Below are 14,045 nucleotides of genomic sequence, written 5' to 3' on the forward strand. Positions count from 1 at the left end.
CGATTACTATCATCAAAACAAGGTATTTTTTCTAATGTATGTTTTTTAAGATTTGACTGAAATGTAATAAGTATTTTTTTCTAATGCTTGTATTTTATTTAATTTATTTCCACCATCCTTTTAACCCAAAATAGTTTTTGGAACCCCGGCATAACACACCCCACCTGTATAACCATCGATGGATTCAGGCATCTTAAACTTATTAAGGTACTGTTTAAATGTGCGTCTCTTAAACTTGCAGCAGAGCATATTGCAGTAGTGTTCCTCTTCTGGTGCTGGCTGCGTTCCCTGTTCAGCATCTTTTTCCTTATCGCTGCCTTCTTCTTCCTCTTTTATAGTAGGTGGAGGTGGATCTTTAGGAAGTGTCTTTTTGGCTGGAGCTGTAAATATAAAATACATTTTATAAGTTTATTGTTATATGGTTACTGTAGGCAGGGCAGTAGAGACCCTGGCTGGGCCTAGGTACTTTCAGGGGGTGTGGCCTAATCACAGGAGGCGTAGCCATGCACCCTTAGAAAAAAATACAGAAAACATTGTATTTTAGGCACCAGTCCCTTGCCACACTGCTGCCCAGCACATGCTGCTGTGTGCTGGGCTGCAGTGTGGCCAGGGAGGAGCTTGCAATATCATTTTTCTGTATTTTTTTCTAAGGGTTCATGGCCATGCCTCCTGTGATTAGGCCACACCCCCTGAAAGTACCTAGGCCCAGCCAGGCTCTCTACTGCCCTGCCTATAGATCCAGATTACTGGCGAAAAAAAACATTTCTCTGGTTAAGCAATGGGCCCCTCCATCACACCTGGGCCCAGCTATTTAGTCCCCCATCCTGGGCCCAGCTATTTAGTCGTCCTCCCCCCCCCGCCTCTCGGTGCCATTGACTGTAGGTCCCATAAAAAAAATTATATTGTAATGTCAACAAACTTTATTCGGGTAAGTCAAAGAAAAATATAAAAGAACACAATTGTTTCATGTTAGAGAACACATACAGATATACAATAAGTGCACGGACTGTTGTATATAGGTTGAGAGAGTCCAGACCAAGAATGAGAGCACAGAGCGGGGTTCAAATGTATATTTTTTTGATGGAGTCGCAGGGAGACCAGGGGGAATCAACCTAACAAATAGATGCATAGCATTTCCATGTTTGTTCTTTAAGGGAAATGTAAAATATATTAATAAAGCGTAACCATATTGCAAAATATTGAGAGAGGGCGGGAAGAGGGGATTGGGACATCCTACTGCTATGAAAGCACTAGACACACTCAGTGTTATGTGGACATGCCACCCAAATGGGATGCGGCCATGTACCCTACTACTCTACTATTGTATTTCATTCATACTGTTTGGAAAATAATTCATTGAGCATTGCATCTTTGTATACAGGTCACATGGAGCTGGGACAGATTGATGCTCATCTTCCACAACTTCTGCTGTGTGAGGTAAAACAATATTCAGTGGATAAAGATCAGTAGTGGCGGGTTAATGAATTGAGATGGTTGGCAGGATGACGAAGGTGGTTGTTGCCGGGAATGACTAATGGGTGTAGTATAGAAGATTTACAGTAATTAGAAAGACAGTCATTAGGTCTACCCCATATGGTCGACATGCATTAGGTCGACATGGTCAAAAAGTTGAAAAGGTAGACAGTAGAAAAGGTTGACAGGATTAAAATATTGACATGGAATTGGTCAACACAGAAAAGGTAGATACAAGTTTTTTAGTGCCATTTACTCTGTGTGTTCTATGTGACCACAATTATGGCAAAAGTTGACCATCGCAGGCTCGCTTCGGGCAAGGTTACAGTTCTCAATCATAGTTCACATGGATGTAACATCAAGCAAAAGTTAAAAAATATTTGAAAACACCCAAAAAACTTATATCGACCATTGCCATGTCGACATTTCGACCCTTTTAACTTTAAGCACTGTCTACCTTTTACCTGCTGACATTTTGACCCTGTTGACATTTGACCATGTGGTGTCGACCTACTGACTATCTATACAGTGTAGATTTATCATCCAGATACCATGATTAACACGGATGGGGTAGGGAGATTAGGAGAAATAATGGTGATTAATAACGTGTGAGGAATGATGATGGTAGATAATGAAGTGTGAGGCAAGGAGTAATGAGGATTAGGTAATGAAAGTGGTAGAAGAATAATGGGCGTGGGGATGATAAAGGGGGTCATTCTGACTCGATTGCTCGCTGCAGTTTATCGCAGCGCAGCGATCGGGTCGGAACTGCGCATGCCCCGGCGCCACAGTGCGCCGGCGTATGCCAGCCATCGTTGCCTAGCGATCGCCTTTGAGGAAAAGGCGGTCGCTGGGCGGGAGGGGGCTGGAAGGCAGCGTTAAGCTGCCATTTAGGGGGCGCGGTCCGGACAATGCAGGCGTGGCCGGACCGTTGGGGGGTCGGGCCGTGGCAGCTGCGTGACGTCACACACAGCCGCTGCGGGCCGGGGAGCAACGAGTAGCTCCTGGCCAGCACGCTAAAGCTGCGCTGGTCGGGAGCTACTCTTGAAGTGCAAAGGCATCGCCGCTGTGCGATGCCTTTACACTTCTGCGGGAGGGGGGTGGCCCTGACATGCGGGGCGGACTATCCCTGTGCTGGGCGTCCCCCCGCATGTCAGTATGAATGATCGATGCTGTGTTAAATTTAGCACAGCTACGATCAACTCGGAATGACCCCCAAAGAAAGATAATGTAGGGTGTTGGTGGATAATAAAGGTGGGGTAGTTATGAACAAGGATACTGGGGGTGATTCAAATATTGAGGGGTGATGATACGGGTGGGGTGGTGATGAAGAATTGTGGTGCGGAGAGGTGTTTGATGAATTAGAGGACTGTGGAGTAGGGATGTGCACTTGAAATTTTTCGGGTTTTGTGTTTTGGTTTTGGGTTCGGTTCCGCGGCCGTGTTTTGGGTTCGACCGCGTTTTGGCAAAACCTCACCGAATTTTTTTTGTCGGATTCGGGTGTGTTTTGGATTCGGGTGTTTTTTTCAAAAAACCCTAAAAAACAGCTTAAATCATATAATATGGGAGGTTCATTTTGATCCCAAAGTATTATTAACCTCAAAAACCATAATTTCCACTCATTTTCAGTCTATTCTGAATACCTCACACCTCACAATATTATTTTTAGTCCTAAAATTTGCACCGAGGTCGCTGAATGACTAAGCTAAGCGACCCTAGTGGCCGACACAAACACCTGGCCCATCTAGGAGTGGCACTGCAGTGTCACGCAGGATGGCCCTTCCAAAAAAACACTCCCCAAACAGCACATGACGCAAAGAAAAAAAGAGGCGCAATGAGGTAGCTGTGTGAGTAAGCTAAGCGACCCTAGTGGCCGACACAAACACCTGGCCCATCTAGGAGTGGCACTGCAGTGTCACGCAGGATGGCCCTTCCAAAAAACACTCCCCAAACAGCACATGACGCAAAGAAGAAAAAAAGAGGCGCAATGAGGTAGCTGTGTGAGTAAGATAAGCGACCCTAGTGGCCGACACAAACACCTGGCCCATCTAGGAGTGGCACTGCAGTGTCACGCAGGATGGCCCTTCCAAAAAACACTCCCCAAACAGCACATGACGCAAAGAAAAAAAAAAGAGGCGCAATGAGGTAGCTGTGTGAGTAAGCTAAGCGACCCTAGTGGCCGACACAAACACCTGGCCCATCTAGGAGTGGCACTGCAGTGTCACGCAGGATGGCCCTTCCAAAAAACACTCCCCAAACAGCACATGACGCAAAGAAGAAAAAAAGAGGCGCAATGAGGTAGCTGTGTGAGTAAGCTAAGCGACCCTAGTGGCCGACACAAACACCTGGCCCATCTAGGAGTGGCACTGCAGTGTCACGCAGGATGGCCCTTCCAAAAAACACTCCCCAAACAGCACATGACGCAAAGAAGAAAAAAAGAGGCGCAATGAGGTAGCTGTGTGAGTAAGATAAGCGACCCTAGTGGCCGACACAAACACCTGGCCCATCTAGGAGTGGCACTGCAGTGTCACGCAGGATGGCCCTTCCAAAAAACACTCCCCAAACAGCACATGACACAAAGAAAAAAAGAGGCGCAATGAGGTAGCTGTGTGAGTAAGCTAAGCGACCCTAGTGGCCGACACAAACACCTGGCCCATCTAGGAGTGGCACTGCAGTGTCACGCAGGATGGCCCTTCCAAAAAACACTCCCCAAACAGCACATGACGCAAAGAAGAAAAAAAGAGGCGCAATGAGGTAGCTGTGTGAGTAAGCTAAGCGACCCTAGTGGCCGACACAAACACCTGGCCCATCTAGGAGTGGCACTGCAGTGTCACGCAGGATGGCCCTTCCAAAAAACACTCCCCAAACAGCACATGACGCAAAGAATAAAAAAAGAGGCGCAATGAGGTAGCTGTGTGAGTAAGATAAGCGACCCTAGTGGCCGACACAAACACCTGGCCCATCTAGGAGTGGCACTGCAGTGTCACGCAGGATGGCCCTTCCAAAAAACACTCCCCAAACAGCACATGACGCAAAGAAGAAAAAAAGAGGCGCAATGAGGTAGCTGTGTGAGTAAGCTAAGCGACCCTAGTGGCCGACACAAACACCTGGCCCATCTAGGAGTGGCACTGCAGTGTCACGCAGGATGGCCCTTCCAAAAAACACTCCCCAAAAAGCACATGACGCAAATAAAAATGAAAGAAAAAAGAGGTGCAAGATGGAATTGTCCTTGGGCCCTCCCACCCACCCTTATGTTGTATAAACAGGACATGCACACTTTAACCAACCCATCATTTCAGTGACAGGGTCTGCCACACGACTGTGACTGAAATGACGGGTTGGTTTGGACCCCCACCAAAAAAGAAGCAATTAATCTCTCCTTGCACAAACTGGCTCTACAGAGGCAAGATGTCCACCTCATCATCATCCTCCGATATATCACCGTGTACATCCCGCTCCTCACAGATTATCAATTCGTCCCCACTGGAATCCACCATCTCAGCTCCCTGTGTACTTTGTGGAGGCAATTGCTGCTGGTCAATGTCTCCACGGAGGAATTGATTATAATTCATTTTAATGAACATCATCTTCTCCACATTTTCTGGAAGTAACCTCGTACGCAGATTGCTGACAAGGTGAGCGGCGGCACTAAACACTCTTTCGGAGTACACACTTGTGGGAGGGCAACTTAGGTAGAATAAAGCCAGTTTGTGCAAGGGCCTCCAAATTGCCTCTTTTTCCTGCCAGTATAAGTACGGACTGTCTGACGTGCCTACTTGGATGCGGTCACTCATATAATCCTCCACCATTCTTTCAATGGTGAGAGAATCATATGCAGTGACAGTAGACGACATGTCCGTAATCGTTGTCAGGTCCTTCAGTCCGGACCAGATGTCAGCATCAGCAGTCGCTCCAGACTGCCCTGCATCACCGCCAGCGGGTGGGCTCGGAATTCTGAGCCTTTTCCTCGCACCCCCAGTTGCGGGAGAATGTGAAGGAGGAGATGTTGACAGGTCGCGTTCCGCTTGACTTGACAATTTGGTCACCAGCAGGTCTTTGAACCCCAGCAGACTTGTGTCTGCCGGAAAGAGAGATCCAAGGTAGGTTTTAAATCTAGGATCGAGCACGGTGGCCAAAATGTAGTGCTCTGATTTCAACAGATTGACCACCCGTGAATCCTTGTTAAGCGAATTAAGGGCTCCATCCACAAGTCCCACATGCCTAGCGGAATCGCTCCCTTTTAGCTCCTCCTTCAATGCCTCCAGCTTCTTCTGCAAAAGCCTGATGAGGGGAATGACCTGACTCAGGCTGGCAGTGTCTGAACTGACTTCACGTGTGGCAAGTTCAAAAGGTTGCAGAACCTTGCACAACGTTGAAATCATTCTCCACTGCGCTTGAGACAGGTACATTCCACCTCCTATATCGTGCTCAATTGTATAGGCTTGAATGGCCTTTTGCTGCTCCTCCAACCTCTGAAGCATATAGAGGGTTGAATTCCACCTCGTTACCACTTCTTGCTTCAGATGATGGCAGGGCAGGTTCAGGCGTTTTTGGTGGTGCTCCAGTCTTCTGTACGTGGTGCCTGTACGCCGAAAGTGTCCCGCAATTCTTCTGGCCACCGACAGCATCTCTTGCACGCCCCTGTCGGTTTTTAAAAAATTCTGCACCACCAAATTCAAGGTATGTGCAAAACATGGGACGTGCTGGAATATTGCTGGCGTTGTCCGATGCCACAAATCCACAGGAGAGTCCAATTGGGGTAAGCCATTCCGCGATGATCTTCCTCAGTTGCCGTAAGAGGTTTTCAGCTGTGTGCGTATTCTGGAAACCGGTGATACAAAGCGTAGCCTGCCTAGGAAAGAGTTGGCGTTTGCGAGATGCTGCTACTGGTGCCGCCGCTGCTGTTCTTGCGGCGGGAGTCCATACATCTACCCAGTGGGCTGTCACAGTCATATAGTCCTGACCCTGCCCTGCTCCACTTGTCCACATGTCCGTGGTTAAGTGGACATTGGGTACAACTGCATTTTTTAGGACACTGGTGAGTCTTTTTCTGACGTCCGTGTACATTCTCGGTATCGCCTGCCTAGAGAAGTGGAACCTAGATGGTATTTGGTAACGGGGGCACACTACCTCAAGAAATTGTCTAGTTCCCTGTGAACTAACGGCGGATACCGGACGCACGTCTAACACCAACATAGTTGTCAAGGCCTCAGTTATCCGCTTTGCAACAGGATGACTGCTGTGATATTTCATCTTCCTCGCAAAGGACTGTTGGACAGTCAATTGCTTGGTGGAAGTAGTAAAAGTGGGCTTACGAATTCCCCTCTGGGATGACCATCGACTCCCAGCAGCAACAACAGCAGCGCCAGCAGCAGTAGGCGTTACACGCAAGGATGCATCGGAGGAATCCCAGGCAGGAGAGGACTCGTCAGAATTGCCAGTGACATGGCCTGCAGGACTATTGGCATTCCTGGGGAAGGAGGAAATTGACACTGAGGGAGTTGGTGGGGTGGTTTGCGTGAGCTTGGTTACAAGAGGAAGGGATTTACTGGTCAGTGGACTGTGTCACGATCCGGGTATCTGGACGCCATTTCTTACCTATCAGATGCCTCCTAAGGCTGGCTCAGCGCTCCAGGACCAGATCCCATCTGTCATCCTGATGTGCACATTCCCGCATCCTCGCCTGTCTCTCTGGACGCAGTCACAGTAACGCCTTATACATCTGGCATGGCGTCTCCCGCGGCCTCCGCCGCCGTCCCTGAGCTTCTGCATTCAGAGTGGCGATTACGTCAGCCGCGGCCTCCGCTGTGTCCGCGTGGTTGGATGTGCATCTGTCAGCCTGGCGTCTCCTGTCTCCGGTGGCCGGCGCCGCCATTACTGTTTTCCAGACCACATGGATTACAATCCAAACTTCCCTCCAAGTGTCTGCATGGGCGCAGCCATCTTGGATTCTGTCAGCTGTTCATTCCTACCAATCCGTTGTCAGTATTATTAATTTGCATAATTGCCTAGCCAATGCCTTCCTTGCTGCAGGTATAAATAGGTTGTGCCTGAGCAAGGAAGGCGTCAGTGCTTTGGTTGTCAAACCTAGTTCCAGTTTGTCTCTCTTCTGTGAATGTCTTCCAGGTTCCAGCTCCTGTTTCCAGACTTCTGCTATAGAGACCCGCACCAGCATTCCATCTGCGGTGTAGCCTGACTCTCCGATCCATACTGGACTCACCTGTTTCCAGCTACAACATCACCTGCTTCCAGCTCAGCTTCCAGCAGTGTACAGCTTCTCTTAAAGGGCCGGTGTCCTTTCTGCAGTTTACCACTCTCCACCGGTATTATTATTTCTCCGCTCTCAAATTCTACATTTCATCTACATTGCATCGCTCTCAAGCTTTATTTATTATTTAACTGGTTCCAGCCAGTATCCACTCCGTGCCAACACCTGTCTGGTTCCAACCAGTACCCACAGCAGCATTTTATCTACAGCAGTCCAGCTTTCCCTGGAACACCAGCTGGTACGACCCTGGGCTTTCCTCATTGCTACAGTTGAGCCTGGTAAGGACTTTCCAACTTGCAGATAATAAGAACTGTCTCATACCACCAGAGCTCTGTGGCCCCTGCCACCCTGTAGTACCCAGGAACTGTATTATTATTTCTCTGCTGATTTTTATGTTACTTTTTACTGCTACTGTGAAGCATGGAGTTTGTCATAAATAAATATCATTGACTTTTACTCAAGTTGTCGTGGTCACGCCTTCGGGCGGTTTCTCTTCATGTTACTTACATGTCCAGGGGTCTGATACAACCTCCCAGGTTCCGGTACATCTCAGCCCCTACAACTGAGGCTGCCTTCCGTCAGCTCAGGCCCTCAGTTGTGACAGTAAGCACTGACCTAATGAATCCAGCCGGAGACCAGGATCAAGCGGCCAGGCCGATGCAAGAACTGGCAGCCCGACTTGAACATCAGGAGGCTGCACTGGGCCACATCATCCGCTGTCTCCAGGATCTCTCTACTCGGCTGGATGGGATTCAGACAACTCTCCGTGGATCAGGCGCATCTGGGGCGTCAACCACAGTGACTCCAACTATAACCCCACCCACCTTACCCGTTTCTGCTCCACGTCTTCATCTTCCAACGCCAGCAAAATTTGACGGATCTCCAAGACTCTGCAGGGGATTTCTCAACCAGTGTGATATTCAGTTTGAGCTACAACCTGGCAATTTTCCCAGTGACCGTACAAAAATTGCCTACATCATCTCACTTCTCAGTGGCTCAGCCCTTGACTGGGCATCACCGTTATGGGAGAGGTCCGACACCCTGCTATCTTCTTACACTGCATTCGTGTCAACATTCAGGCGCATCTTCGATGAGCCAGGCCGGGTAACTTCAGCTTCGTCTGAGATTCTCCGTTTATGCCAGGGATCACATACTGTAGGACAATATCTTATACAGTTCCAGATCCTGGCATCTGAACTGGCATGGAACGACGAGGCCCTGTATGCTGCATTCTGGCATGGTTTATCCGAGCGTATTAAAGATGAGTTAGCTACCAGAGACTTACCCTCCAAGTTAGATGAGCTAATCTCACTTTGTACAAAAGTTGACTTACGTTTCAGAGAGAGAGCAACTGAGCGTGGAAGATCATCTGCTCCAAAATCTTCTGCTCCTCCTCCTCGCCAACTGTCACCAACTAAAGATGAACCCATGCAAATTGGCCGTTCCCGTTTAACTCCTGCTGAGCGCCGAAGACGTCTCTCTGAGTCTCTCTGTCTGTATTGTGCAGCCCCGTCTCACACTATTAATGCCTGTCCCAAACGTCCAGGACTCCAGACCCTAGCTCGCCAAGGAGAGGGCCGGCTAGGAGTAATGATCTCCTCTCCATCTCCTCAAGATTGTAATCTCCCAGTCTCGCTTCAAGTTGCTCAACGTTATCGGAACGTCATTGCCCTCCTTGATTCCGGAGCAGCTGGGAACTTTATTACCGAAGCCTATGTTAAACGGTGGTCCCTACCCACCGAGAGACTTCCTTCCTCCTTTTCCTTAACTGCCGTGGATGGCAGTAAAATTTTTGATACAGTTATTGCTCTAAGGACTCTACCAGTTCGTCTGAGAGTGGGAGTTCTTCATTCCGAACTTATTTCACTTTTAGTGATTCCAAGAGCCACACATCCTGTGGTCCTGGGCCTTCCATGGCTCCGTCTTCACAATCCTACAATTGATTGGACGACTACGCAAATCCTGGCATGGGGTCCCTCCTGTGCTGAGACATGTTTGTTTAAAGTGTTGCCTGTCTGTTCTTCCTCCCCCAGGTCGTCTGATGTTCCACCTCCTCCATATCAAGATTTCACGGATGTGTTCAGTAAAGCTTCTGCTGATATCCTTCCTCCTCATAGGGAATGGGACTGCCCGATTGATCTCGTTCCAGGGAAGGTTCCACCTCGAGGCCGAACTTATCCGTTGTCTCTGCCCGAGACGCATTCTATGGAGGAATACATTAAAGAGAACCTAGCAAAGGGGTTCATTCGACCTTCTTCTTCTCCTGCCGGCGCAGGCTTCTTTTTTGTAAAAAAGAAAGATGGTGGTCTGCGGCCGTGCATCGACTACAGAGGTTTGAACGACATTACCATCAAGAACCGCTATCCTTTACCCCTGATTACTGAGCTCTTTGACAGAGTTAGCGGAGCTACCATCTTTACAAAGCTGGACTTGAGAGGTGCATACAATCTCATCTGGATCCGTGAGGGTGACGAGTGGAAGACCGCATTTAACACCCGTGACGGACATTATGAGTACCTCGTCATGCCCTTCGGATTGAGCAATGCTCCAGCTGTCTTCCAGCATTTCGTCAATGAGATCTTCAGAGACATTCTATACCGTCATGTCGTGGTCTATCTAGATGATATCCTCATTTTTGCCAACAATTTAGAGGAACATCGTTTTTGGGTAAAGGAGGTTCTGTCCCGTCTCCGTGTCAATCATCTCTATTGCAAATTAGAGAAATGCGTCTTTGAAGTCAAGTCCATTCCGTTTCTAGGGTACATTGTGTCCGGTTCCGGACTAGAGATGGATCCTGAGAAACTACAAGCAATCCAGATTTGGCCGGTACCCTTAACCCTTAAAGGGGTCCAGAGGTTCTTGGGGTTCGCCAATTATTACCGAAAGTTTATACGAGACTTTTCCACCATTGTGGCGCCTGTTACTGCTTTCACCAAGAAGGGTGCTAACCCGTCCAAGTGGTCTGAAGAAGCTATGCAAGCTTTTCATCTTTTAAAACAGAGGTTCATCTCTGCGCCTGTCCTGAAACAGCCTGACATCGACTCTCCTTTCATCCTAGAGGTGGATGCCTCCTCCGTTGGAGTAGGAGCGGTGTTATCTCAGAGGGCTAAAGATGGCCATTTACATCCTTGCAGTTTCTTCTCACGGAAGTTCTCCCCAGCGGAGCGCAACTATGCCATTGGCGACCAGGAGTTGCTAGCCATCAAGCTCGCTCTAGGGGAGTGGAGATATCTGTTGGAGGGAGCTTCTCATTCAATCACCATCCTTACAGACCACAAGAACCTTCTATATCTGAAAGGCGCACAATGTCTCAACCCTCGTCAGGCCAGATGGGCACTTTTCTTTTCCAGGTTCGACTTTAAACTCCAGTTCTGTCCGGGCTCTCAGAATCGCAAGGCCGATGCCCTTTCCCGCTCATGGGAGCAAGAAAATGAGTCAGAGTCTTCAGACAAGCATCCTATTATAAATCCGTTGGCATTCTCCACGGTAGGGATGGACTCTACGCCCCCATCAGGGAAAAGTTTTGTGAAGCCGACACTAAGGAAGAAGCTCATGCATTGGGCCCATGCTTCCCGCTTTGCCGGACATACAGGTATCCAAAAAACCCTGGAGTTTATCTCTAGGTCCTATTGGTGGCCAACTCTGAAAAAGGACGTTTTGGAGTTCATTGCATCTTGCCCAAAGTGTGCTCAACATAAAGTATCCCGCCAGTCGCCTGCGGGGCAACTGGTTCCACTATCTGTTCCCCGTCGTCCATGGACCCATTTGTCGATGGATTTTATTACAGATTTGCCCATGTGCAACAAGTTTAATACCATCTGGGTGGTAGTTGACCGGTTCACCAAGATGGCACACTTCATTCCTCTCACCGGTCTTCCGTCAGCTTCCAAGTTGGCTCAAGTATTCATACAAGAGATCTTTCGACTCCACGGTCTTCCAGAAGAAATTATCTCAGATCGAGGAGTTCAATTCACAGCCAAATTCTGGCGAAGTTTATGTCAAGCCCTCCAAGTCAAGCTAAAGTTTTCCACGGCTTACCATCCTCAGACCAATGGTCAAACTGAGAGGGTGAATCAGGACTTGGAGTCCTTCCTCCGCATCTATGTGTCCTCCTTTCAAGATGACTGGGTTCAATTACTTCCCTGGGCCGAGTTCTGTCATAACAACCAGTATCATTCTTCATCTTCTTCAACACCATTCTTCACCAACTTTGGATTCCACCCTAAAGTCCCTGAGTTCCAACCGCTTCCAGCAACTTCTGTTCCCGCAGTGGATATCACCTTGCATCAGTTTGCCAATATCTGGAAGAGCGTACGATCAGCTCTGCTCAAGGCATCGTTCAGGTACAAGAAGTTTGCGGATAAGAAGCGTCGAGCAGTTCCTGCTCTCAAGGTGGGTGATCGGGTATGGTTATCCACGAAGAATTTGAGGTTAAGAGTTCCCAGTATGAAGTTTGCACCTCGCTACATCGGTCCTTTTAAAATTGATCAAGTCATCAATCCTGTTGCTTACAGACTCCAGTTGCCTCCCTTCTTAAAGATACCCAGGACATTCCATGTTTCCCTGTTGAAACCGCTAATCTTGAATCGGTTTCATTCCTCACTTCCTCCAACTCCGAAAGTCCAAACTCAACGAGGCGTTGAGTATGAAGTAGCCAAGATCCTGGACTCACGTCACCGTTACGGTCAACTTCAGTATCTTATTGACTGGAAGGGTTATGGCCCTGAGGAACGTTCATGGACCAATGCTTCTGATGTCCATGCTCCTGCCTTGGTCCGGAGATTCCATTCCAAGTTTCCTCAAAAGCCAAAGAAGTGTCCTGGGGCCACTCCTAAAGGGGGGGGGGGTGCTGTCACGATCCGGGTATCTGGACGCCATTTCTTACCTATCAGATGCCTCCTAAGGCTGGCTCAGCGCTCCAGGACCGGATCCCATCTGTCATCCTGATGTGCACATTCCCGCATCCTCGCCTGTCTCTCTGGACGCAGTCACAGTAACACCTTATACATCTGGCATGGCGTCTCCCGCGGCCTCCGCCGCCGTCCCTGAGCTTCTGCATTCAGAGTGGCGATTACGTCAGCCGCGGCCTCCGCTGTGTCCGCGTGGTTGGATGTGCATCTGTCAGCCTGGCGTCTCCTGTCTCCGGTGGCCGGCGCCGCCATTACTGTTTTCCAGACCACATGCATTACAATCCAAACTTCCCTCCAAGTGTCTGCATGGGCGCAGCCATCTTGGATTCTGTCAGCTGATCATTCCTACCAATCCGTTGTCAGTATTATTAATTTGCATAATTGCCTAGCCAATGCCTTCCTTGCTGCAGGTATAAATAGGTTGTGCCTGAGCAAGGAAGGCGTCAGTGCTTTGGTTGTCAAACCTAGTTCCAGTTTGTCTCTCTTCTGTGAATGTCTTCCAGGTTCCAGCTCCTGTTTCCAGACTTCTGCTATAGAGACCCGCACCAGCATTCCATCTGCGGTGTAGCCTGACTCTCCGATCCATACTGGACTCACCTGTTTCCAGCTACAACATCACCTGCTTCCAGCTCAGCTTCCAGCAGTGTACAGCTTCTCTTAAAGGGCCGGTGTCCTTTCTGCAGTTTACCACTCTCCACCGGTATTATTATTTCTCCGCTCTCAAATTCTACATTTCATCTACATTGCATCGCTCTCAAGCTTTATTTATTATTTAACTGGTTCCAGCCAGTATCCACTCCGTGCCAACACCTGTCTGGTTCCAACCAGTACCCACAGCAGCATTTTATCTACAGCAGTCCAGCTTTCCCTGGAACACCAGCTGGTACGACCCTGGGCTTTCCTCATTGCTACAGTTGAGCCTGGTAAGGACTTTCCAACTTGCAGATAATAAGAACTGTCTCATACCACCAGAGCTCTGTGGCCCCTGCCACCCTGTAGTACCCAGGAACTGTATTATTATTTCTCTGCTGATTTTTATGTTACTTTTTACTGCTACTGTGATGCATGGAGTTTGTCATAAATAAATATCATTGACTTTTACTCAAGTTGTCGTGGTCACGCCTTCGGGCGGTTTCTCTTCATGTTACTTACATGTCCAGGGGTCTGATACAACCTCCCAGGTTCCGGTACATCTCAGCCCCTACAACTGAGGCTGCCTTCCGTCAGCTCAGGCCCTCAGTTGTGACAGACTGCTTCCGCTGTCGCCCAAAGTTTTTGAACTTGTCACTGACTTATTATGAATGCGCTGCAGGTGACGTATAAGGGAGGATGTTCCGATGTGGTTAACGTCCTTACCCCTACTTATTACAGCTTGACAAAGGCAACACACGGCT

The 14,045-nt window shown here is 48.7% G+C and overlaps 1 protein-coding gene and 1 long non-coding RNA gene across 2 annotated transcripts in view; one reads left to right on the forward strand and one right to left on the reverse strand.

Annotated features, from left to right (window-relative positions):
- The window catches only part of CNGB3 (cyclic nucleotide gated channel subunit beta 3), a 346,397-nt gene that overhangs the window by 169,914 nt on the left and 162,438 nt on the right, over positions 1-14,045 (reverse strand). Inside the window, exon 6 of the mRNA XM_063924064.1 lies at positions 165-380. Within this exon, the coding sequence (XP_063780134.1) occupies positions 165-380 (216 nt within the window). The remainder of the gene's footprint in view (positions 1-164; positions 381-14,045) is intronic.
- LOC134928381 (uncharacterized) overlaps positions 1-14,045 on the forward strand; it is a 39,158-nt gene that overhangs the window by 10,970 nt on the left and 14,143 nt on the right. The window contains exons 2-3 of the long non-coding RNA XR_010177907.1: positions 135-207; positions 1,382-1,437. This is a non-coding gene — a long non-coding RNA (uncharacterized LOC134928381). The remainder of the gene's footprint in view (positions 1-134; positions 208-1,381; positions 1,438-14,045) is intronic.

The sequence above is a fragment of the Pseudophryne corroboree genome, chromosome 5 (genome assembly GCF_028390025.1).
Source record: "Pseudophryne corroboree isolate aPseCor3 chromosome 5, aPseCor3.hap2, whole genome shotgun sequence".
Taxonomy (NCBI): domain Eukaryota; kingdom Metazoa; phylum Chordata; class Amphibia; order Anura; family Myobatrachidae; genus Pseudophryne; species Pseudophryne corroboree.